Source organism: Dama dama, chromosome 5, assembly GCF_033118175.1.
Source record: "Dama dama isolate Ldn47 chromosome 5, ASM3311817v1, whole genome shotgun sequence".
Lineage (NCBI taxonomy): Eukaryota > Metazoa > Chordata > Mammalia > Artiodactyla > Cervidae > Dama > Dama dama.
The window spans coordinates 80,505,931-80,531,870 of record NC_083685.1 but is presented as its reverse complement, the minus strand read 5'-3'; the positions used below and the strand labels follow the sequence as shown (position 1 = coordinate 80,531,870).

The 25,940-nt window shown below is 37.8% G+C and overlaps 2 protein-coding genes across 4 annotated transcripts in view; both read left to right on the top strand.

The window, feature by feature from the left end:
• The window catches only part of SKA2 (spindle and kinetochore associated complex subunit 2), a 35,050-nt gene extending 27,897 nt beyond the window's left edge, over positions 1-7,153 (top strand). Inside the window, exons 3-4 of the mRNA XM_061142646.1 lie at positions 858-1,034; positions 5,872-7,153. Of these exons, the coding sequence (XP_060998629.1) occupies positions 858-1,034; positions 5,872-5,940 (246 nt within the window). The 3' untranslated portion in view covers positions 5,941-7,153. The remainder of the gene's footprint in view (positions 1-857; positions 1,035-5,871) is intronic.
• Positions 7,154-11,164: 4,011 nt separating this feature from the next.
• Positions 11,165-25,940, top strand: part of TRIM37 (tripartite motif containing 37) — a 139,132-nt gene continuing 124,356 nt past the window's right edge. For all 3 annotated transcript variants that reach the window (XM_061142644.1, XM_061142645.1, XM_061142643.1), the window contains exons 1-6: positions 11,165-11,565; positions 13,301-13,402; positions 20,757-20,797; positions 22,328-22,444; positions 23,407-23,494; positions 24,557-24,679. In XM_061142644.1, the coding sequence (XP_060998627.1) occupies positions 11,545-11,565; positions 13,301-13,402; positions 20,757-20,797; positions 22,328-22,444; positions 23,407-23,494; positions 24,557-24,679 (492 nt within the window). In that variant the 5' untranslated portion in view covers positions 11,165-11,544. The remainder of the gene's footprint in view (positions 11,566-13,300; positions 13,403-20,756; positions 20,798-22,327; positions 22,445-23,406; positions 23,495-24,556; positions 24,680-25,940) is intronic.

The following is a 25,940-nucleotide window of genomic DNA, read 5'->3' as shown; positions in this document are numbered from 1 at the left end:
TGGGGAGGAGACAATAATAGTAGTAGTATTAGGAGCTGAGTAAGGATCAGAGTAGATGTTTTCATTTTCAGGGGTAAAGGCAGGAATAGAAACACCCAGGTGTTTTCTGTCTTCTCAGTAAAGTAGTTGGGGTGAGATCTTGTGCCAAGAATGAGTGGATGGGAACTGGTAGGAATGGAGAAAGTTTGGAATACCTAGAGTTGGAGAGTTTGCTAAAGAACCACGAAGGAATGAGAAGAATTATTAAGTGGCAGAAGTGTCACTTTTGAACTGTCACAGTTGAAATGTCTTTCATGGAATAGTGGTTATTTACATTGAAAATAAGTTTGAAAAACTAATATAATTTATAAATACAGTTGCTTGAGTTGGCATGCATTTTGTATAGTGAGGTGTGCCTTGAATTGGTGCTCATACATACTTTAGCCCCATGACAGTGTATTGAAGAATTTTATAAGTGGTTTCAAGTTGTCTTTTCTATAAGAGCAAATCAAAATAGTTCCTTTAATCACCTTCTGAATAACATTTAGAATTGTATCTTAGAAGTACTGTGTAATTATTATGAACTGTACATCAAATATTATGTATCTAATGTAACATTATTTGCTGTTTAATATTGCTATTTTGTGTGTGTGAGAAGGGTTATTTCTGTACCTAGGCTTTAAATTCCTTGAGAATAGTATCTAGGTCTTATACTTCTCTTTCTTCCCCTCCTCCCATTCTCTGTCACATAGTTGCATAGTTTTTTATAGTGTTCTATTAAATGGATGGTAGCATGTGTTGTATGTATTTTAATTCTTAAAAGAAGCTTTATTTTTCCTTTCCAGATTTAATATATACTAATTTCTTTCCTAATGTAGAAAAATCCAGTTACACTTTTAAAGGAATTGTCAGCAATAAAGTCTCGATATCAGACTTTGCATGTTCGTTTTAAACCAATTTCTGTGGAGCAGAAAGAGACTAAGAGCCGCATTTGTGCTACTTTCAATAAGACTATGACCTTGATACAAGAACTGCAGAAGGAAACAGACCTGGAGGTAATGCTTTCTGTTGATTGGCTGGATTTGTAGAATTTTAATTCTGAATTTCTCATTGAAAGATAAATCCCCAGTAGCTCTCATTTTTAAATTCAGCAGTGTGAACTATTGATAAAGAATGAGATTTTCTTGATTCTCTGAAGTATAAGATCTCTTATTTCCTTTTATTTTAAAATGAGCATGTGGACTTGACACGGTTAGTGAAGGGGCATGCTTTCTTGGATTATGCAGCAACAGCAGAAGAAAAAACTTGCTAACATTTATTAAATCTACCAGTTCTGCTGCTTCCTATAAGAACTAATGAGACTGAGAAATCTACAAAGCATCCATACCAGTGACTGTTTTTTCATTCTCCTTTTCTTCAGTTGGGATGATTAGCTTGGGTAGGCCTAACCTTCATTCCTGGTCTTTCATTTTCCAACCTCTTCTCATCTAGTAGAAGAATCTTTCTAATTGTGATCCTCTGTCACTGATGTGTAAAACTCTACAGATATGTTGGAGTAGGAAAAAGAATATGAGCTGCTAACCTAGGCACTAAGATCTTGAACAGCCAATTGAAGAGATTGGCAGCATTTTCATTTACTGTTAAGCAAAGTTGGGGGCTTTTGAAAGAAAAGATAGCCTAATACAGATGAAATCAGAGTTGAATTTAATTATCTGGACAAAAGATGTCCAGTAGGTTTTAATTTCTGGTGCTTACTCCAGTCAGTTAACTGGTGGTAACTGCTTAGAATGCTGTTTAAGGAGCTGTGTCTGGGCATGGCCAAAAAGTTATCTGCCGTGTTGATAGGGGCAGCATATGTGGTATTTATTTGCCAAGTCTGAACTAATTTATGGCTTAAGATACTTGAATTATGGGCTTGTAGCAGGAGTAACTCTCAAAGGTTGATTAGATCAAGAGTTCTTTGTATTACCAATGGAAGAAAAGAGAACAGTGCCTGGTTAAAATCATAAAATGAGGTCATAAATGTATCTGTCATAGAGAAATGAATAGTGCAAGAGGGGAAGGCAGTGTAAAGGGGCACAGAGGGAATAGAGAGTAGGCATTTAAACAGTATGGGTGGTGTTTTATCACCTGCTAATTAATAAAATGCAAAAAGGAAGTATGTATGTGATAACCTTTTATAAATAAAACCAAGTCACATGTTCTTCATTGTATGTGATCAGAACTTGACAATAGAAGTCCATAAATTTGTTCCCAAGAAACAAATCTTGAAGAGAGATTAAGTGTAGTTCTGAATGTACACATCAACATGTATGTATAGAAATCCATGAATTAATTGAAGCATGGTAAATCAGGGTGACTGAACAAAGAGAAAAGTGATTTTTTGAATACTTACTAAAAATTGTTTTCATTGGTTACAATAAATAGATGGCATATTTCTGAGATTAAAAAAAGTGGTACAGAAAAGTAGTAATGATATTGATGTATATTAGTCACTCAGTCGTGTCCAACTCTTTGCAACCCCATGGATGATAGCCTGCCAGGCTCCTCTGTCCATGGAATTCTTCAGGTAAGAACTGGAGTGGGTTCCCATTTCCTTCTCCAGGGGATTTTCCCAACCCAGGAATCAAACCGGTGTCTCCTGCATTGCAGGCAGATTCTTTACCCTCTGAGCCAGGGATGTCAAATCACTTGAATATCTGTGAAGGCTTTCATTTAGTTATCTGAGTTTAGTTCAGCTCAGTCATGTCTGACTCTTTGCGACCCCATGAATGGCAGCACACCAGGTATCCCTGTCCATCACCAACTCCCGGAGTCACCCAAACCCATGTCCATTGAGTTGGTGATGCCATCCAACCATCTCATCCTCTGTTGTCCCCTTCTCCTCCTGTCCTCAATCTTTCTCAGCATCCCCTTCTCCTCCTGTCCTCAATCTTTTCTCCTTTTCCAGGGAGTCAGCTCTTCGCATCAGGTGGCCAAAGTATTGGAGTTTCAGCTTCAACATCAGTCCTTCTGTTATCTGAAATGAGCAATAATTATATCAAAGGTTGAAAGCTAAGGGAACTTTTTCATTTTGGATCAGATAATGACAAAAAGGAGAAATGGAGACTTCCTGGCAGTCCAGTGGTTAAGACCCTTCACTTCCAGTACAGGGGCTGGAGGTTCAGTTCCTGGTCACGGAGTTAAGATCTCACGTGCCTCTTGGCCTCTCAGCCAAAAAACCAAAACATAAAACAGAAACAATACTGTTACAAATTCAATAAAGACTTAAAAAAAATGATCCACATAAAAAAAAAAAAAAGAGGAGAAATGGCCAAAGGTAAAGGAGGTCATGTTTTAGAATCAACTGTAGCCAAGCTGGGAAATGTTGGATATGGTTGGTCTTGTGCCTACTAGTTTAAAAATGAGATAGTATTAATAGTGGAAAGTTCAGAGGAAATTTTTATGATTGAAATGTGGAAGAAAAGGGAATGGCATCTATAAAGAGTTATAAACCATAATTATATGGCTCAAATAGTTCTATGAGCCCAGAGTTTAAAGAACATGTAAAGGAATTTCATGTATAAAAGAGGTATATTATACATAGGATCAGAACTGTGAGAATAGATAAGAAAACCAAAGGATTTTCAGCTGAGGATTCTGAAAATTCCTAGAGTAACCAAAAAGGCTTTTACAGTTATTTGGGGAACATGAAGAACAAGAAAGGGATTGTCTACTTAGAGCAAATGATCCATTGTTTATAAACAACAGAATGCAAACAGAAAGTAAAACTGTTCTGTTATTATCTTGCTATGATTTTTATCAAGGTGAGTGGTTTTTCATTTGGAAGGATAGAAAATATATATTTAAATTGATAATACTAAAAAAACTTGATAATAATAAATAGGGAGATGAGAACAGAAAAGGAGGTGGATGGTAGGGAATACAGATTAATTTCCTGATCTTTTTAGTTGCCATTAAGACACTGACGTTTAAATATAGTTAGTTGTAAAGGTGACTGTCCAAAGAAAAAAGGACCAAATTTGTTCCAAATAGAAAATAGCAAAATAGTCCCCCCCACCAAACAAAAATATAGCAATAAATAGAAAATTAAGAAGGCATTAAAGATAGAATGTATGTTATTCCATCAAAGCTCTGAAACATTTGTACTAAAGAAGAAAAATTTCTACGCATTTTAGAATAGTTAATTCCTGGAAAAACTCTTTGAAGTTTTATTAAACAGATGGTCTGAAATCTCCTGAATTTCAGAGATCACAAAGAGAAACATGGAATCATGGAGAACAAAGTCTTGCCAGAATAATATCATTTCCTGTTTTTCAGATAGAAGAGGGAAATTCTATCACTATTTGAGTTGCAGTAAATGTTTTTGTTTTATCCATGTGAAAATTTTGGGCAAATGTTTGGCTTGAGGAGCCAAACCAGGTGGGGTCTCCAATAGCCACATGTGGCTATATATTAATGAATTAAAATGAAAAGTAATTAAATAAAATTAATACACTCCATCAATGCAGATACAGATTATTTCCAGGATCACAGAAAGGTCTATTGGACAGCGTTGCGCTGAGATTCTGATTCTGTGGGTATGAGGTGTTCCCGATTTGACAGTCTCTCTAGAGATGACCTATATAAGTTAGGCACATTTGTAGCCATGTGAGTGATTCTTGAGGTCCTACCTCCTGTTATTTCCTCATTAACTCTTTTTTTCAGCTAGCCTACTTGTTGGCGCTCTGTGAAGGCTCTTTTCAACTTCCCTTCGGCTTTTCCTCTCCCCTTTGGTTTTGCTGCTCTGACCCACTTTTGTGGATTTGGTTTGCTGGTTGTTTTCTCAGCATGTCCTCCCTTCCTGTGTAAGACATTACTGACTCTCTTGAGATGTGTGCCGTTCCTCACAGACTCATGCCTGAGGTAAAAGTGGCGCTATCCTTAGTTTCAGGATGTGCCTGATTGGCAAGGGGAACGGATTTTCCTTTAACTAACTTTGGGTCATGAATGGGTTTGTAACCCAAATGATATGTGAGGAGGGGGAGTCTGGAAATAGGAAATTAGGAAGAGTTTCCTCACTGCTGAGAGACCCCTGGGAAGAAAAAGGTTTACTGGTTCTAAACATTGTGTGTAGCTGTGATACCTGGGGCCACTTTGCTGTCAGCCTGAGAATAAAGGATATCAGAGCTGTTAGATTGACGAAACTTGAGTCCTTACATTGTTGAGCTGTTTCATAAACCAGCCCTGTAACCTGCCCTTTTTATGTATTTATTGTGCAGTGATAATGCATTTTATTTATCCATTTTCATATGTGTCTTTGTTACTTGCAGATAAAAGCATCTTAATTATCCTTCAAAATTTAACCCAAGTCTCTACTTCTGAAGAAACTTTTGGACTATTTCTTTTCACACTTCTTTTTCAAAATACTTTTAGAGTATGGTGTTCAGATGTGACTTCTTTGGTTCTGTTACAGTCCTTAAATTGTTTGATTTCTTTGTCTTGTTTCTTCAGTTTAATTGCGAGTTCCTTGGAAACTCAAATATCAAAGTAACTTGTATGTACGTAGCTAATATGTATTTTTTCCTTGCCTTTACAAATTAGTCATTACATACCTCCTGTGAACTTGTGAAAACATTTATAGGTGTTACAAAGCAGAAATTAGTTTAACAGCCTTTAAAGATTTTATTTAGCTTTTAAAAAATTTATCTTATTGAGGTATAGTTGATTTACAATGTGTTAATTTTTGCCATGCAGCAAAGTGATTCAGTTATACGTCTATATATATTCTTTTTTTTCATATTCTTTTCCATGATTTACTACAGGATACTGAATATAGTTCCCTGTGTTATATGATAGGACCTTTTTCTTTTAAGCTTTTCTGAAATAAAGATTTTGTCATTTGTTTTCTAGCTGTTACCACTGACTGAAGAAGAGAAAACTGCGGCAGAGCAATTAAGAGCTCACATGTCAGACTTCTGAGGAAGAAATGGACTTGCAAAAAGGAACTCTAATGGGGAAGAAATCAATCCCAGAAATTTAGGAAGATGTCTTGTTAACATTGATGACTATTGGTCGGGAGATGACAAAGGAGATTTGGCTTGGATCACTGGATAGTGATGCCTTCCACAGGAGAGGGGGATACAAGAGAAGGGCAGATATTGTATTAATAAAGTTCAGCCAAAGGGGCAGAATGGAAATAAAGAGATTTTTAAAATATATGCACACATGCTTAGTAATTTCAGGCAAGGAAGTCCCAACACCATTTCGTATCTGTTTTTGTATAAGTGGGATAACACAGATGTCCTGACTGACCTATTGCAAAAGAATATTATGTACTATCAGTCAGTCAGATGTGAATGAACATGCTTGGGAAATTAAAGGTTAGAAAAATATTTGTACTATATTATACATATGTAAATAATTTTATTGTTGAAAATTCTGATCGCAGATGTGGGTCACATTACTGGTGAGACTGCTAACATGTGACTTGACAGTCTCCCACAATACCTAACTTAGTAGAAAGCTGGCTTTTCTGTGACAGCTTCACTTTTATTTTTGTCCTGTTCCTTCCGCCTGCCAACGTTGAGCATGAGCTCTGCTTTCTAATGCTGTTTCATATTGCCCCTGTCATATTTCAGGAACCTGAAATATGCCTTTGTTCTCCTCTAGTCTCTATTACTGTACTTGTTCAGTTCATTCTACTGTAAATCTCTATATATGAACCTTCAAGTTGTGAACGTTCGAAGACATAAACGTGTGTTTTCCCCTCCAGTCACATAAGTTAGCTCTGTTTGAGGAGGCACTGTTAGGTTTTGAGGCACAGGACTCGAGTGTAGGATGGTACATGAAGGTTGCAGCGGCCATTCAGAATGTAATTCAGTGCTACCGTGGCATCTGTGATGAGAAAAAATGAGCTACCACTCTGACATTATTGGATTGTTCTTTCAAGAAGGCAGACAGAATTGACCAGCAAGGAACCAGACCCTGTGCCCTCAACTGCAGGTGTGAAATCGCAGCTTGCCTTCTGTCTCCTGTTGCTGATGACCCTTCAGCTCTACCATCTCCCACCTCCCCTCCCTCTCCAGTCAGTAACTCTTCTTGCCTGTTCACTCGATGCCAGCCCCTGTTGTCCTGTACTACTGTGCTTTTCAACATACTGTACTTTCAGATTAAAAATGTTTTCTTTGTGTTTGTTTCATATGTATTATTTGTGTGAAAACTATCATAAACCTATCACAGTACAGTACTATATAGCTGACTGTTAGCTGGCCACCTAGGCTAACTTTGTTGGATTTAACAAAGAAGCTGGACTTAAGGAACACACTCTTAGAATGGAACTTGTTCATGTGTAGCAGAACTACTGTATGTGAAAGCTAAGAAACGGAAATGAGAGGATTGTTGCAACTCCTGTTTACCAGTTTTGTGTGTATGTGTATGGGGGTGTGTGTGCACCAGTGTCCCTATTTTATTTTTTTTTAAATGGCAAGTAAATAAGTAAATGATGGTATGCACTAGGAGGTCGAGTTACCAATAAATTATCACTGTTAATGTTCTGGGAAACGCTGAAGCTATGCTAAAAAGTTGAGAGGAGAAGCAGATATTGGAGAAGCAGATACTGGAGATGTAAAGCAGGTTTTAAATTCTAGCTGTACACGCCTGAGCAAACCACTTAACCTGTGTGTGTCAGGATGACTGGAAGGACAATGAGACGGTGAAGTATTAAGGTTTGATATTTGGTAATTCAATAAATATTTCCACATATGTAGTAAAAATAAGATACTGAAAGACCAGGAGAAGTGAATCAAATATTAGTTTGCAGGTTATGGAATTATACTTTTATGTAAATAAGAATTTTTTCTGTTATTAACAAACTTATAATAGCTGACAAACAGGGTTGGAAGAGTAGCTTCAGTTGAAATTGTCTATTCTGAATATTTGGAGAACAGAAACTACCCTAACTTTTAAATTACAAATAAGTCACACTTTAGTAACATATACTACTCTTCTTCAGTTCTCAGGGAAGTAATATTGAGGAAGTTCCTGCCATGATATGACTCTGGGATGCGATATTGATTGGTGGGATTGAAAAATGGTGGTATCACAAAGTGGTCTTAACAAGTTACTGGAGTTAAAGTGTTTTGCTTTCAATCAGGGGAAAAAAAATGATGTTTTTCCTCTGAGTTCCTTCACAAGTTACCTTAAAATGTTGGTTCTTTCCCTTATCGCTTTTAAAATTATTCTCTCTGCACTTTATATATTCATTTATTTCCCAGGGTTCATTTATTGCCTCTTTGGGGAATGATTTCCAAGTATAAGTTATTCCACTAGGAGTAAAAGTGTTAGTTGCTCAGTCGTGTTTGACTCTGCAACCCCATGGACTGTAGTCAGCCAGGCTCCTCTGTCCATGGAATTCTCCAGGCAAGAATACTGGAGTGGGTAGCCATTCCCTTCTCCAGGGGATCTTCCTGACCTAAGGATCAAACCTGGGTCTCCTGCATTGCAGGCGGATTCTTTACTGTCTGAGCCACCAAGAAGTCCTAGATCCAAATTTCTAATAAAAACCTTGACCTGAATATTCAAATTGAATGTGTCCAGAATGCTTAACTGATTTTATTTTGTAATAGCCACTATTCTGTTAGCTGGAATTAAGGTTTGCATCCATTTCTTTATATTCTTAGTTAATCAAATCTGTAACTTTTGAAATGTTTATTGTATACAACTTTCATTTTACCTTCACTCTTCAATCTAGTTTAGACCATTTTTATTTCTCATCTGGATGACTGTTTTCTCTTGTGTGACTATTCTCTTAGGGCTTCCTTGGTGGCTCAGACAGTCAAGTTTTCGCCCACAGTGTGTGAGACCTGGGTTCGATCCCTGGGTTGGGAAGATCCCCTGGAGAAGGGAATGGCTACCCACTCCAGTATTCTTGCCCGGAGAATCCCCATGGACAGAGGAGCCTGGTGGGCTATAGTCCATGGGATCACAAAGAGTAGGACATGACTGAGCAACTAAGAACAGCACACACGTGACTATTAGTCTTTTTATGTCCTAAGTATTAGGTTGTATTTTAAATACAACTTTAAGAAATTAAACTATAAGTATGCCTATTCTCCCAAACAATTCCAACTTTTTCAGATGTTTCTATAATATATATACAAATCAAAAATCATTTTTAAACAAAAATAGGCTGACAGCTTACATTGTACTGTAGCTGCACTTGTCTTTTTTTTTTTTTTTCATTTTAAATATATCTTCATGTCACACATCTGCTGTTCTTTTGAGCAGCTGTATATATGAATTTACCATAATTTTTTTTCACCAGTTGCTCACTGATAGGCATTTAAGCTCGCCCCGGTAAAGAATCCGCTTGCAGTGTAGGAGACAATGGGGACTTGGGTTCCATCCCTGAGTTGGGAAAATTCCCTGGAGGAGGAAATGGCAACCCATTCCAGTACTCTTGGAAAATTCCATAGACAGGAGTCTGGCAAACTACAATCCATGGGGGTCACAAAGAGTCAGACTTAACTGAGCATGCACACTACAATAGACAAATTAGGAGATGGAGGGAGGGGGAAAAGAGGAGGATGGCAAGGTATGCCCTTAAGGAATTCCAATAGAGCTGACCACAGGTTTCCCAATCACACAGGGTAGCTGAGCATCCTCCCAACTAAGTTTTCTTCTTGCTTAAGTTAGCCAGTACCTGACTTTGGTGACAAGCAATGACCCCTCATTAGTTGTTCAGGTTTTCTAATTTTCCACTATTGTGAACTATTACAATTAATCTTAAACAGTTTGGGGCTCTTGTGCAGATACATCTATTAGTATAAGAACCTATTTTAATATTTATCATAGATTGTAATTTGTCTTTTTTTGCTTTCTGCTCTACAGGGTTGCAAAGACCCCTTCTCATTACTCTGAATCCCAAGTAATATAGTATTGTGTCCTACAAGTTTTTTCCCCCCACAGGTGCACATGTAGTTTATTAACAATTTCATTTTGAAGCCAGCCATTTTGATCCAGTAATTAAATAAGCTGTTTAATATTAAAGCATTTTTAAAATTTGAGGTAAAAATTAACCATTATTAAAATGTACAATTGAAGGCGTTTTAGTATAAAAGATGTGCAACTATCAACTCTACGTAGTTCCAAGGCCATAAATAATTTTTGATGAAAGGATTTTTCAGGCACAATTATTCCCAAATTATATCTTTGTCCATGGCTCCTGCCATTAAAGAAAAAAATTGTTATGCCCACTACTTAACAAGAAAGTCCAAATGCCTTGATATTTAACAACTTCCTAAATTATTGCTGATTCTCTTCAGGTGCATTCAGTTAGGTTAAGTGTAACAGTTTGCAATAAACTGGAAAGGGACATTTTAGTTCAAATGAAGGATTTTATGTATATCCTTTGTCTCACACCTTCAATTCCTGCAATCTTTAAACATTTTTTTACCTAGAAAACTGTAGAAAGGAGACGCCAATACAGGAAAGTTGAACACAGGTGAAACCCTTGCACTTTCCAGTCTTAAGGCGCTAGTTCACCTTAAGTCCCAAGCAATGCATGGCGGCAGTGGTTGCATGGCGCAGTCTGCCGGCGACACAATACAAGGTCCCACCCGCCCACTCCCGACACTGAAATGACCGCTCCAGGCTTCACGATCTGGAGCTCTGCTTCAGTAGTTGGGGCGGAAATGCTAAAAATCAGAATCTGCGTTTGCTCCCCGAGCAGGAATCACCAGCCACGAATCCTCTACACCAGTTTTGCAAAATGCGGGCCACAAGCCACCTGCAGCCCAATCAGCGAGCGTAGCAGAAACATGCTGATTTCGTGGAGCCCCACCCTAGAATCCGAATACCTAGGGGTGTGGCTCCGGAGTCTGCATTTCCCCCCAGCTCTCCAGGAGGCTCCCGCCTTTGGCGCTCAGAACTTTGAGACGAGTGGAGCCCCTCCCCTCCCCAAGCGGGGCGGGGCGCGGCCCAGCGCCGCGCTCTCCTCCGCCTGCGCTAACTCAGACCGAAAGCACGCAACCCGGCGGCCTCGAACGGCCAAATCTCGTGTGCGCTCCCGCACCGCGGGAACTAGGCGCCGGCTTCTGGCCAGCTCCCTTGGCGCAGCGGCCTGCGCGCATGCGTGCGCGCGCGCCGCGCCTTTCCTCACGCCGCGCCTTCCGCTGCCCTGGTTACCGTTAGTGTTTGCGAATTCCCTGCAGCACGTTCTTCGCGGGAGACCAGCGCCGCCGGACTCCGGCAGCGGTTCGATACGCGCGCGCCTGCGTCACGTGGGCCGAGGCTCCCTCGCGGTCGCTGGCGAGCCGCTGAGCCGGGAGGAGAGGAGCTGCGGGCTACCGCTCACCCTCCCACCGCGCCCAGGGGCTGGCGCCCGGATGAAAATGGCGAAGTGGGGGTAGCTGGCGCGGAGCGTGAAGCTATGGGGAGCGCAGGTGTGACGGCCCTCGGAGCCCCCTGAGGCGGGCGCCTGGCGGTTCTCTGGGGCAGTTTGACCTGGCGACCTCGGGCTGGCGCCTAATCGGTCAGATCACGGGCTCCGCGGGTCTCCGAGGGACCCACCGAGAGAAAGGGGCAATGGATGAACAGAGTGTGGAGGTGAGGGGGCTTGAGGAGGGTGGTGGCTTCGTCTGCCTCGTCACCCGCTGAGCGTTCTGTATTCGGGGCGCGCCGTCCTAGTCCATCCTCTCGTGGGGCACCCCCGCCCCACTGCTGCTGCTGTGGAGGGGCTGACCCAGTGCGGGGGACGTCGTGCTCGCTCTGCAGCCCTCGAGGGCGCCTTGTGCTCGAACGGTTCCCGCAGCCAGGTGGTGCGTATCCGGGCGTTTTCAGGATGTCTTGGCACTGGTACTCATCCCCACGGGGTTTTTGCAAACTACAGCCTTTTCAGCGCAAAACTGCAAATTCTTTACATGGTCGTGCCCTTGCGACTCGCGGCCAGTTCTCAGAGTTTCTGAGCGAATCCGAATCTCCCTCCGAATGGGTAATCATTCCCTTCTCCGCGGTACATTCTGTAGACATCTGCCCTTCCCAGATTGAATGAGGATATACTTACTATCCTGTTTGATTGTAGTTTTCTAGAGCAACGTGTTCTTTTTATCTGAGTCTTGTAAACGATGTTTTCAAATGTTTGGGATACTGACTTTAAGGCTAGGAACATAAAAGAAGATTGCTTATTAGATATAATTATATAATATTAATAATTGTCAAAATTTGAACCTTCCAATTACTAAAATACTAAGTCCTTGATTCTTAATTAGGGACAACTATATTAGTTGGGTACTCCACTTGAAACTAGTTCGTCCAGTGGTCGTATTGTGTCCCAACTCCCCACCCTCCCAGCGTCTGCATCTCACGGATTCTGGTCCTGCAGAGTCATGGTTAGACTCATGATTAATTTTCTCCTTAATTCCTCTTGTAAAAGTATTATAAAGGTTTTGTAACCTTACCTTGGTTTTTAGAAGCGTTTTAATTTCTCTGAAATGGAGTAAAAATAAATGTGAGTACTGTAAAAATAAACTTACAATATGTAATAACCTACATTTAATTGTATCTGTTTTCTTGCCAGATACTTCCTAAATTGATTCATCTGAAACTAGCAAAGATAATATTGTTCCTTCTATTTATGTAATTTTTTTTTTTCCCAAAGCCTTCATAGAGCTGCCACCAAAATTCTCAGTACAGGCAGAATTTCAGGCTCAAATAAATTGCTAGTTGGTTTGAACATCTTGGCAGAAATTCAGATTTCTATATTCTGAATTACATAGTTTCCCTCTTGATCAAAATATGCTGCCATTAATGGATCTTTTTATACTTAAAAAAATTTATAAACACAATCCACTCCCCTTGGGGAATTTGCAGAAAAAGCTGCAAGTTCATAATGTTCATTCAGTTGTATAGTTTGCCCTTTTTTTGTTATACATCATAAGGATTTTTTTTTATCATAAACTTCAAAAATTTTTCTAGTGGCTATTATAATCTATGTTAACTCCTGTAATTTAATATTTTGACCTTTGGGCTGTAGCCAGATTCTTGCAGTTATAATTATTGTTTCAGTGAGAATATTTGTGCAGAAGTCTATGTCTGAATTCCATGTTCTTTGCTTATACTAGGATCATTGTGAAGCTTAGAAAAATGGAGGCATTTTTTCCCTCAGGAGATATCTGAGGTACCTGGACCTTGACTATCCAAGCGTATATGGAATATAGTTGAAACTGAGATGTTGTGAATCCAAAATAAATGTAAATGTTGAATGAATTGTTGCAGACATGCTTTATACTCTTGATTCAGTAGCCAAATCTGGTGAACTTTAACATCTTTTTATTATTTTCAGAGCATTGCTGAGGTTTTCCGATGTTTCATTTGTATGGAGAAATTGCGGGACGCGCGCTTGTGTCCTCATTGCTCCAAGCTTTGTTGTTTCAGCTGTATTAGGGTAAGTTATGTACCTCTTTTTACATGCATTTAGCATATATAGGGTATAGTGTAAAAATTAACCATTTTTTATATCTTCTTAAAATTTGATATTTCATGCCCTTTTAAAAATGTCTTAATGTTCATTAATAGGGAGGTTGTCAACGTATATTGTTAAGCTCTGTGGAGATGAATAATCAAGTGATATCTGCCTTGAAATGTCTGGAAACCAAAGCCCAGTGTAACTTTAGTATATTTACATTATTAAATCATTGCACACTTAACAAGTACTTATGAAGTGCTTACCTGCATTGTATTTGGAGTTGAGGATGCCAAGATAAGTGATGGAAGCGCTTTCCCTGTAGGAGTTTAAATCTAATTAAGAGAATGGACTTTGTGTTTATATTGAGGAATGTGTAGTGTCATAAAGAGGCACTTACAAAGTGCTGTGAGACTCAAGAGGGAGAGTTTATACTTATTTGATGGGTAAGATAGAGAAAAAGCTAGTAATGGGTTCAAAGGCAAAGAATAAAGTCATATAATCTTATAGTTAAAAGAGACCTTAAAGGTGAATATAATCTGATGGCTTTAAAAATTAAATGTCGGTGAACCCCACAACAAAATTATGAGAAAGCCTAAGATGTAAAGCAGAAGAGCTTATTTTGGTTGTATGTAGGAATTCAGTGCACATTTGCAGGCCATAGCTGAAAACTACCCTGCCCACATTACTCTTAGTAGATAATTTCCTTTATTGAGAAAGTCAAAGTCATGTAACATACTCTTCATCTCAAACGTTCTCTGTGGTTCCCTGTTCCTGCCTGAGGAAGATAAATATCCCTTAGTCAAAGAGTAATATCTGAAACACTTAAATCATTTGCTTCCAGTCACACAGTTAGCAAATGATAGAGCTGAATTTGAACCCAGGCAGTCTGGCTCTAGAGCCTGTGTTCTTTGGCACTACACTACATGTGCAGAACGCCTAGGTTACAGACCATGCTGCTTCTCCCACTCATAAACTGAGAGACTTGATCTTTGCATTGTTTTCTCGAACAATAGAATGTGGATAACAAGATCTGTGCCACAAGATGGTTGTGGCATTAAATGAGATAAGTAAGCTAAAAGGTTTAATTTAGAAACTAACATATACTGTCCATTTGTGCTATTTTATTGTATTCTAAAAATAGCAACTCATACACATATTGTGTTTTATAAACGGTGTAGCTGAAGTGAGATAGATTTAAGTGGCCTCTGTCACTCTAGTTAATTGATAAAGTGGATCTGGATTCACCTCTTTTGATGAAGGTCTAGTATACATGGACTTTTCAAGTGGCGCAGTGCTAAAGAATCCGCCTGCCAACACAGGAGAAGCAGGAGACATGGATTTGATCCCTGGGACTCGGAAGATCCCTTGGGGTAGGAAATGGCAAACGTCTCTAGTTTTCTTGCCTGCAAAATTCCATGAACAGGGGAGCAAAGAGTCAGACACGACTGAGCACAAAAATACAAAGATACAAATACCACTATATAGATGACCTCTGGTTATTATCTTATACCTCACTGATCATTCATTCCTTCACTGTTACCTTTTCCTCATCCTGTTCCTTACAAGAGTGTGTTTCTTAAATATTGCGCTGGCATTCTCTTTTATGAAGTGTCTGGGAATTTTTCATCTACTTTGAGAAATTTGGTTTACTTTTGCATGGCTTCTAAATCTTCCTTCAACATTGCCTTATAAATGTCATTCCTGATTGTCCTTCCAGCATCTTGAGATTTGCTTCAAATCAAATTCTTCCTGTTATTTTCTCAAGTTGACTCTCTTGAACTTTTTTGTTTCTTCTTTTCTACCAGGAACTCAAACTTAAAACCTCTTGACACCAATGATTTTTAAGTTTTTATCTCCTAAAGGGAAAGTGAAGTCGCTCAGTTGTGTCCGACTCTTTGCAATCCCATGGACTGTAGCCTACCAGGCTCCTCCATCCATGGGATTTTCCAAGCAAGAATACTGGAGTGGATTGCCATTTCCTTCTCCAGGAGCTCTTCCCAAACCAGGGATTGAACCTGGGTCTTCCGCATTGTCTGAGCCACCAGGGAAGTCCTATTATCTCCTAGTGTCATTTATATTTGTCCTGCCTTTCCATTCTTTTTATTACCACCCTAATGGGGCTTCCCTGGTAGCTCAGACGGTAAAGCGTCTGCCTACAATGCAGGAGACTCTGGTTTGGTCCCTGGGTTGGGAAGATCCCCTGGAGAAGGAAATGGCAGCCCACTCCAGTATTCTTGTCTGGAGAATCCCATGGACAGAGGATCCTGGTGGGCTACAGTCCATGGGGTCGCAAAGAGTCAGACATGACTGAGCAACTTCACTTCACTTCACTTAATAGAGAATTGCAGATACTTATTGCCTCATGCTTCAGTTACCATCTAACTGATCTGTCTTAAATGTTTAATCTGTAGTCCATTTTGTATCCTGCTGCTGTGTTGATGTTTTCCAGTAATGCCATTTTTTTTTGTTCTCCCAGAAGCCTTGGATTTATTGCCTGAAGGGTAAAGTCCAAGAACATTAACCTTGTATTCAGACCATCTGGATAATCTGGTTCTAACCTTTTTCTTAGAGTTGTCTTGTTCCCAAGTACACCGTCCATTTGTTCATTTATTCAATGGCTATTAATTGTATGCCTACTTGGAGTTAGGCATTGACTTCTCAAGGAGTTGGATTCTTTCCTAGTTAGGATATATACAAAAAAGTAAATAGCTGTGTTAGATATCCTTCATAGCATAAAGAAAAGTGAAATTGGTTAAGAGTTTAGAGTAGGGACTTTGGGAGGGCACAGGCAGGTTGGTAGCTACTTTAGGTAGGGTAATCTGGGAATGTCTCTGAGTATATGACATTTGAGCAGAGACCAGGATGAAATGGAAGAGTGATGGAAATATCTGGGAAAGAAGGTACCAGGCAGAGAAATTAGAAGGGGAAAGGCCTTGAGAAAGAAATATGTTTAGTGTGCTGAGAAATAGCAAAGAAACCAGTGTACTTGGAGCAAAGTGGACAGAGGCAGAGGGGGAATGGAAATGAGCCTTGGTAAAGACCTTGGGTTTCATTTTAAGTGTGCTGCTATCTATTGAAAGCTTTGAGTGATTTGAAGTAGCTGATGCCCTGAAAGCTTTCACTCTGGCTACTGTGTGGAAAGGAGACTGTTGGCAGATGGTTGAGAGAGTGGAGAGAACAGTCAGGATGGGCTTTATGAATGAAATGGTGAATGGTGGTTTGGACTGGAAGGGGAACAACAGAAGTGGTGAAAAATAAGGCTTTTCTGTTGTTTTGAAGGTAGACTCAGTGGGTTTTCATAGAGATGTGTTATGAGGAAAGTTTTTTACAGCATCTGGATGAATGGTTTTCCATTCTGAAGCAGAAAAAACTGGGGGAGGAACAGATTTGGGTAGGCTATAAAAGTTGTGGGTTGTTTTTTTAAACTTTTAAATTCTTTTAGTAACAGTACAAAAAACATTGTTTTTGCTAGTAAGAGCAATATAACTAAATATAGATCTGTCTTAAACCAATTTATGACCATGATACTACTGCTGAAAATTTTGGACTAGTTCAGTTTATTACAATATTTGTATTTTTTAAATCTTAAACAAATGGAGATAAAATTCACATACCATAAAATTCACCCTTTTAAAGTTCTTCTTTTAGTATGTCAAGTTTGAGGTGGTTATTATACATTTAATTGGAGATGTTGACAGTTGGAAGTATGAATCTGAATTTGAGGAATGGATTGAATTATTAGCATATAGTTAATATTTAAAGGCAGGGGACTAGATGAGATCCCCAGATTACTTCCTGTGGGAAGAGATCTTTAGGTCTGAACTCTGGGTCACTCAACGTTCAAATGTTAGGAGAAGGAGGATTCAGTAGAGTATATTAAGAAGGAGCCAGGAGTGAGACAGCACAGAATTCAGATGAGAAACATGTTTCAAAAAGAAGTGAGTTAGCCGTGTCATATGGTTGTAGCCTGGGAATTAACAGTTGGATTTGAGAATAAGTAGGTTTTTGATGACCCTAATAAGTAATTTCAGTGGAACAGTGGGGGAAAATTTGATGTCAGAGTGGGAGGAGAAAGAGACAGCAAGTATAAAAACTGTCAGAGAATCTTACTGTAAAGGGGAGAAATAAGGCAATGAATTGAAGGGGGGGATGTTGAGAGTCATCTTTTAGGAGGTTTTTATATTGCTGGGATGAAGCCAGTAGAGAATACATAATGATACTGGAGAAACGAGGATAATTACAGAAGCAAAGTCCTTGAGATATTGAGAGCTCCACGCAACCGAGTTGTAATATTGTTTATTTGAATGCCTTCTTTTCCATCCCATCTCTGTTCCTTTGTCCACAGAGCTTGAACTATCTCTGACAGCCCAGATACTTGTGTCATTTTAACAAACTAACGTTCAGATGCATGAATAGACTTGTCCGAAGTCACCTGGTAGTTGATGGCAGTCTGAGAGTGAACTTCCTCCCAGGCCGGCACTCTACCGAGGACTATCTGGTGCCTCCACACGTGTACCAGGAGGCAGGAACATTGGCTGTGTTTCCATTTCTCTCACTGCGCTCAGTTGATTTTTTCTCAATGTCTGTTTCTATTTCGTATTTTCTCCCTTTTTTTTTTTTTTTTTTACTGACATCTATCTCATCTAATTTTTAAAATTTATTTTTAATCCCCTCTTGATTTTCAGTATTGGTAGCAATTTGTTTGCCTATAATTATTGACTTTGTTTTTCATTTTTCAGTCTTTTAAAATTAGGTATATTTGACATACAGTAAACTGCACATATTGAAAATATATACTTTGATAAGTTTTAGCAAATGTTTCCATTGAAAAGCCATCCCTGCAATCAAGATAATGAATATGTCTGTAATCCCCCAAAACTTCTTTTTGCCTCTTGGTAATGCCTCCCTTTGCTTGTTTTGTTCTCAAGCAACCAGGAATCTGCTTTCTATCACTTTAGATAAGTTTGCATTTTCTAGAATCTTATACAAATGGAAGCTTACAATATGTACTCTTAAGGGTTTGGCTTTTTTTCACTCAGCAAAAATTGAGATTCATCTGTGGTGTTTTAACAGTACTATTCCTTTTTGTTGCTGCAAAGTAGCATTCCATTGTATGCCTAGCTATAATTTGTTTATCCATTCACCTGTTGATGGACATAAGAGTTGTTTCTAGTTTTTGGTGTTTACAAAGAAAACTTTTATGAACATTTGTATACAAGTCCTTGAATGAACTTAAGCCGTCTTTTCTCTTGGGTAAATAGAAATGAAATGGCTTAATCATATGGCAGGTGTATGTTTAACCAATTGTCAGACTATTTTTCTAAAATAGTTGTATCATTTTACATTCTTACCAGCAGTGTATGAGAGTTCCAGATCTTCCATGTTAATGCCCACACTTGGTATGTTCAGTCTTGAATTTTAGCCATTCTTACAGGTACGTAGTAGTAACCCAACTTTTCCCTTGAGATCAAGAAAAAGACAAGGATGTGTACTTTTATTACTTTGGACCATTATACTCTCCCCAAATCCCTGGTAACCACTATTCCTTCTTCTCTGGAATCCAACTAGTCTAAGTACCCCATATAAATGGAATCAAAGAATATTTGTTCCTTGCTGTTTATCTCTTGGCTCTCTATTCTGTTTCATTGTCCTTACATCAGTGCCAAACTGTTGTGATTTACCGTAACTGTAGTAAACACTGAAATCAGGAAATGTGAGTCCTCGTAACTTTGTGAAAAGTGTTCAGTGTTTCACCGTGGAGTATCATGTGTGCTGTGGGTTTTGTGTATTGTTGTTGTTCAGTCGCTCAGTCATGTCCAACTCTTTGCGACCCCGTAGACTGTAGGACGCCAGGCTTCCCTGTCCTTCACTATCTCCCATTATTTGCTCAAACTCATATTCATTGAGTTGATGCCATCCAACCATCTCATCCTTTTTTGTCCCCTTTTCTTCCTCCCGTCAATCTTTCCCAGCATTAGGGCCTTTTCCAATGAATTGGCTCCTCGCAGCAGGTGGCCAGAGTATTGGAGCTTCAGCTTCAGCATCAGGCCTTCCAATGAATATTCAGGGTTGATTTCCTTTATGATTGACTGGTTTGATCTCCAAGGGACTCTCAAGAGTCTTCTCCATCACCACAGCTCAAAAGCATCAATTCTTCAGCGTTCAGATGAGCCTAGAGAGGTGTGGGCTGAGACTACCTCTGGAGGAGTGCTGTGACTTTAGCAGAGCATTGTTTGAGGGAAAGAAACATGACCTAAATCTGGCTTTGCTCAGGGACCAAAGAAATAATGTTCAAGGTTATTAAGAATGGAATCCTTTTCGATCTATTTTCTTTTTCTTACAGCTTTATTTTCTGTTCTGTGATGTAGATTTTCCCCCTATTTACCTTCTGTTGTTCTTCAAGGATTCCTTGGGAATTTTATTTCTGAGTTATTTGACTTTATTTAAAAACTTAGGTTCTTTCATAGAAACAGGAAGGAATAAACAGAAATAGTGGATACTGGGGAGTACATAGCTATTGGATTATATATCTATTTACCTCAGAACCTATTAACCAGGTAATTCAAACAAAATATTTAACCATGAAGGTATTGTTTTTGGAAATGTATTCAGAAAATCTTAGCATCTTCTTTGTAGATCGTGTAAAACTGCTCCCTATCCAGTAATAACTAAAATAGGTTGTAGTAATAGAATTTGAGGTTTAGTAGAAATACTATTCTCTTATAAAACCTTTTTATAATTATGAGGAGACCAGGATATGTAGATGTTTGAATTGTTGAACTGTAGAACTCTTATGACAGTTTTGCTGTATTGCTTATTTTATATTTTTCTAATTTTATATCTAAATTTATATCTAATAAATATATATTTATCTAATTTTATATAATTTTTCTAATTTTAATGCATATACTTTGCTATTAGTTTGTTTTTCAAAAAGGAATTTAGTAGTACCTTAAAATTCCTCGGAGATTTTATGATGAGTTAGAAGTAAATCATCATAGTGGCTTGTTTTGGGGTGTGGAAGTGACAGTGTTGTTATTATTTTTGTGGAGATTATTTTATCTTCCCTGTGAGATTCAGACTCCTAGGATCACTTTTTTTCCTATGAGAGAATAGCTTCTTAATAATTACTTTGGGATGAGTTCTGTCCCTTTGAAAATTTATTCTTGTCACGATGATAATGAGGAGACAGATTGCCTGCTATTCTGTAAGTATCTCTATAATTAATGCAGACACTAGAGAGGTAAACTCATTAATTTTGGTATGTAAGTACTCAATATGTACAAATTAATGGTGTTTCTGCAATCAAAATCTAATTCTTTTGCCTCCTTAGCGCTGGCTGACAGAGCAAAGAGCCCAATGTCCTCATTGCCGGTAAGCATTTTACTATGATTGTGAATTTGGAAAGTAGTAAGGTGATGGGGTCAGAGAGTGCCCTAATACTCATAAAGTTCTTTCTGCAATCTGCTACATTTCTTCTCTTTTTGAATACAGTTGAAAAGAATATAAGCAGTCTTATCTGTCTGAAGAAGTGCAGACTAATTTATCTGACATAGAATTATATAGAATATATTGCATTGTTTACCTTCTTTTGAAAAATCATTGTGTAACTTCTAAACTTGCCTTTTGTAACTACAAAAATTAATAAAGTTTCTGTTAAAAAAATCCATAGCTGAACAAAAAGGCTTCTGATTCTGATACCCCCCACCTAATCTTTTCATGAATTAACACTTTGAGAAGAAACTGTTAGGTTTGGTTTGTTTGTTTGTTCTTTTAGACATCTATCTATGTATACTGATATGTGTACATAATTTTTTCTTAAAACACAAAAATGATATTTTGTTGTTTGCTTCTTTTTTCCATGTAAAATCTAGTGGTGCCTTTATTGATGGTATGTACACATAGGTCATTTAAAATCAATGTTTGAGTAATAATCCACTGTAAGATTATACATTTATTTGTGCTTATACTGGGAGACATTTAGGTTGTTTCCATTTTTGGTTATTTCAGATGATGCCAGATTCCATTGAAGGAAAAGGCTTTTTGCCATTTTATGTTCCTAATAATAGAAAATGAAAGTACCTTTTCATCACATCCTTGCTAACACTGAGTATTACCAATCTTGTTTCCTTTTTTGTTACTCTGCTAAGTGAAAAATGGTATCTTGTTTTTAATCTGCTTAAAAAAATGATTGGAACTGAGCATCTATTAACATTTTTAGCCATTTATAATTTATTTTTTTTCTTAAACTGTCTCTTTATATCTTTTGCCCATTTTTCATGTATTGTTTGCATTTTTCCTTTAACTTTTAAGAAAATCAGGACTATCAAATAGAACTTTCCATGTGATGGGAATGTTCTCTAGTGTTGCTGTCAAATGTGGTAATTGAGCACTTAAAATAAGTCTAGTGTAATTATGTAATGAAATGTTTTAAGATTAATTTGAATTTTAATTTAAAGTCACATGACTAGTGGCTATCATTTTGGACAGTAGAGCTTTAGGCTAAGGAATTGAGAATTAAATTTGTAATCTAAAATTTTTTTATTCCTCTTTTTAAAAATAAATAGTACATTATTGTAAAAATAGGCTGCAAACCATACTTTTCATTATGTCTTTGTTACTATTTTGATAATAATTGGTATGAATATGATTGTGAGCTCTATTTTGAGCAAGGTGTTTATTTTTTCCTGATTGATAATTTTTTTCCAGCTTTGTTGAGATATTAATTGACAAAATTTAAGCTATACAATTCTGAAAGGATTCCCCACATTGAGTTAACAGATCTGCCACCTCAGTATTTACCTTTGAAATGTGTTTTAGAAAATGATCTTAAATTCCTGAATGAGAGTATACACACACACATATATATATATATATATATATTTTTTTTTTTTTTTCCTCCAGTGCTCCACTCCAGTTACGAGAACTAGTAAACTGTCGTTGGGCAGAAGAAGTAACACAGCAACTTGATACTCTTCAACTCTGCAGTCTCACCAAACATGAAGAAAATGAAAAGGACAAGTATGTCCTCAGTTTCTTTGTCCAGGTGTTTCATAGATTGTGCTACATGCCTTTTTAAATGACATTATTGAAAGATTCCTTTCAGTTTCGTAGGTGAACACTAAGACAGGTTTCTTATGGTGTGGGTGTCTCTGTTTGGAAAGACCCTCTAACACGCAGGGGCTCCTCTCTAGTTGCAGCGCACAGGCTTCTCATTGTGTCAGCTTCTCTGCTGTGGAGCCAGGCTCTCGGGTGCGCGGCCTCCGTAGTTGCTGCTCATGGGCTCTAGAGCTCGGGTTTAGTAGCTGTGCATCGGCTTAGTTGGATCACAGCATGTGCAGTCCTCTCAGATCAGGGATTAAACCTTTGTCCCCTGCACTGGCAGGTGATTCCTACCCACTGTGCCACTAGAAAGTCCTTTTTTTTATGATGCCCATGCTAATCAGTGTGAGGTAATATTGTGGTTTTGATTTGAATTTACCTTATGAGGATGTTGAGCATCTTTACCTATCCATTTGGCCATTTGTGTATATTCTTTGGAGAAGTTTCTGTTTTGTATTTTGCCCATATTTTAATTGTTTTTGTTTGTTTGCTTGGCTAGTGCTAAGTCGCTGCAGTCATGTCTGACTCCTTGCGACCCCGTGGAATATAGCCCACCAAGCTCCTCTGTCCATGGGATTCTCCAGGCAAGAATACTGGAGTGGGTTGCCATGCCTTTCTCCTGCTTGGCTAGGGTATTTGTTTAATTGTAGGAATTCTTTATATAATTTGGGTATTAACTCCTATCATGTGTCTTTTGATGTACATAGGTTAAGTTGATGTAGTCTAATTTACACAGAAGCCATGGGAGTTCATTCTATATTTCCTGAGATATAGTCATTTAAAATTGACTGACTTATTTGCCCTAACTTAGGTATTTGTTGTGGTAACTGTGTTCCAATTTTAATTAATTTATAACTGTACTTTTTTCCTGTAACATATAGGTGTGAGAATCACCATGAAAAACTTAGTGTATTTTGCTGGACTTGTAAGAAGTGTATCTGCCACCAGTGTGCACTTTGGGGAGGAATGGTAAGAGGAACAAATTCAGCATATTATTTTTGGTTAGAGTCTTGAAAGGACTGGCATTTTTGTTTGATTTAGAAAGTAATATCATTTTACTCTGTTTATAGAATGAAAATTAAATGTATCTGCTTCATAGCAGAATGTATTGTATCTTTTGTTATTCCAGAAAATTTTCTTTTGTGGGAGATTTTGGTGTATGATGTGCATTCCTTACATAAATATTTTAATTGAAAACATGTAAAATGCATATTTATTTGCAAATCTTCTGCTGTAGGATCAAGGCCTTTTCCTTAACCTGATACCCTGGTCAGTTGATCTGATATCCTGGCTGTGATTTCCAATTCTAGTTTGTTTAAAATGGAACAACTTTATAGACATTTGTGAAACAATATGAATGTAGACATTTAGATCTTATGATTTTTTCTAAAATCTTCTTTTCTCAAGTACCTTTCTGATTGATTCATTTGTGCTAGAGACTGGGGGTTCAGTGATGAACACAACAGATATCAAACAGCTAGTTCTATACTCACTTGCTGTTGTGAAAAATATTAGAAATAAGTATACAGTGCTAATGAGAGTGACTGACCATGGGACCTACACTGTAAGCCTGAGTTAAGTTCCAGAGGATGAGTAGGAGTTAAGTGGGTGGAGAATTTGAAGAGGGTGGAGGAAAGAGCATTATTTTTGAATAAGGAGTTTCTTTGGCAAAGGACTGGTGGGAGGAAGTTTGAGGACATAGAAAAAGGCTAGTACTAAGAGAAGAGAAACAAATAAGGTTGTGTCAGGTGGTTTTGGCCATGGTTAAGGATTTTGTTTCTTTAATGAGTGAAGATTTCTAGGTAAGTAAACGTTTTGCTAAAGTCCATTATCTAAAATCTTGAAGGATTTTTTTCTCCATGGGCCAAGTGATCTTAAGCAAACTCTGGCCTGTTTTAACAAACAGGCGGAAGATAAAATTCACATGAAATTATTTACCAGTTTAGTAGTACCCGTAGAGTGTTAAGGAAGGAATGTAAATGTAGATGAGATATATGAAAATGTTCTAAAACTACTCATTAATTTAAATAGCATAGTGGACATACCTTTAAACCTTTGGCGGAAATTTATGAGCAGCATGTTACTAAAGTGAATGAAGAAGTAGCCAAACTTCGTCGACGTCTCATGGAACTGATCAGCTTAGTTCAAGAAGTGGTAAGACTACTACTACTGAAAGATCATTATTTCTTTTATAGTTTATAATATATGTACACATATATTTTTCTTTTCTTTTTATTTTTTTGCCACACCATGTGGTGTGTGGGATCTTAGTTTGCCAGCCAGGGATCCAGCCTTTGCCCCCTGCATTGAAAGAGCATTCTTAAACCACTGGACCACCAAGGAAGTCCCTGTAATAAAATATATGTTTTTTATAAGATAGATCAATCAGATGTTGAACTCAAGATTGGAAAATTTGATAAGAGGTGTTTATAGTTTCTCTCACTAACTTTAAACCAGCTGAGGAATTGTATCCAAATTCCTTGCCTGCTCTGAAGTTGGAGCCAGAGAATTGCCTGTTCTTGCAGAAAAATAGGGAATCAATGAATAAGTTCAATGAGCCTATTTGTTACAGAGTCAATTACTGACTTCTGAATAGAATCAGTATTGACATTTTATAGTCATTAAGTCATTTATTCTTTGGGAGAGTTTCTGCTACCACAGAATGAACTATTTCTGATCTTCTGAATTATAACTGCAAAATTGAATGAGTAGTGTTTAACACTACTCTTTAGATATTGTCTGGGTCAAGAGCTCAGGTGAGTTTGTAATAATATTTGTAATAATATTTGTAATATTTGTAATAATATTTCTATGGGAAAGTGTAATAAGCATCAAACATTTAAGTAGAAAATACACTTTTGGAATTTATTTTGTTCAAAGTTACCTGAATGACACTTATTAGTGAGGTTTGTGGACCATTCCTAACTTAAAGATGTTTTTATTTTAGTCATGCAGCAATCAAGATTGAGATTATCATTTTTATAACATTCTTTATACAGAAAATAATATTTTTGAGTTACATGTATGCTGCACAAAGTCATTTTGGACTATAAACAAGTTGGATGTCTTCCATTTGGCTTTTATTTGTCTACCTTTTTTTCTATTGTTTTCTTTTGATGACATTTTAATTTGGGCATTAAAGAAGGTGTTTTGTTGGTAGTTTGACATTCTCACTGCTTTTGCTTATAATAGTAAATATCGGAAAGTTTACTTTTTATTTTTGGTGGTATGCTATTGAAAAAAAACTGTACTATGCAGTCTTTAAAAAACCTTATTTTTTTCTTTCTTAGCTTAGTTCTGAAAAAAATTTAAAACTTTGTAAACTAGAGTAGATACGGTTTTTCAAATTTTTCATTTGTATTAGGGTGATGTGAACTGACCTTAGTGTACTTTTTGAACGGTGATTTCCTATATG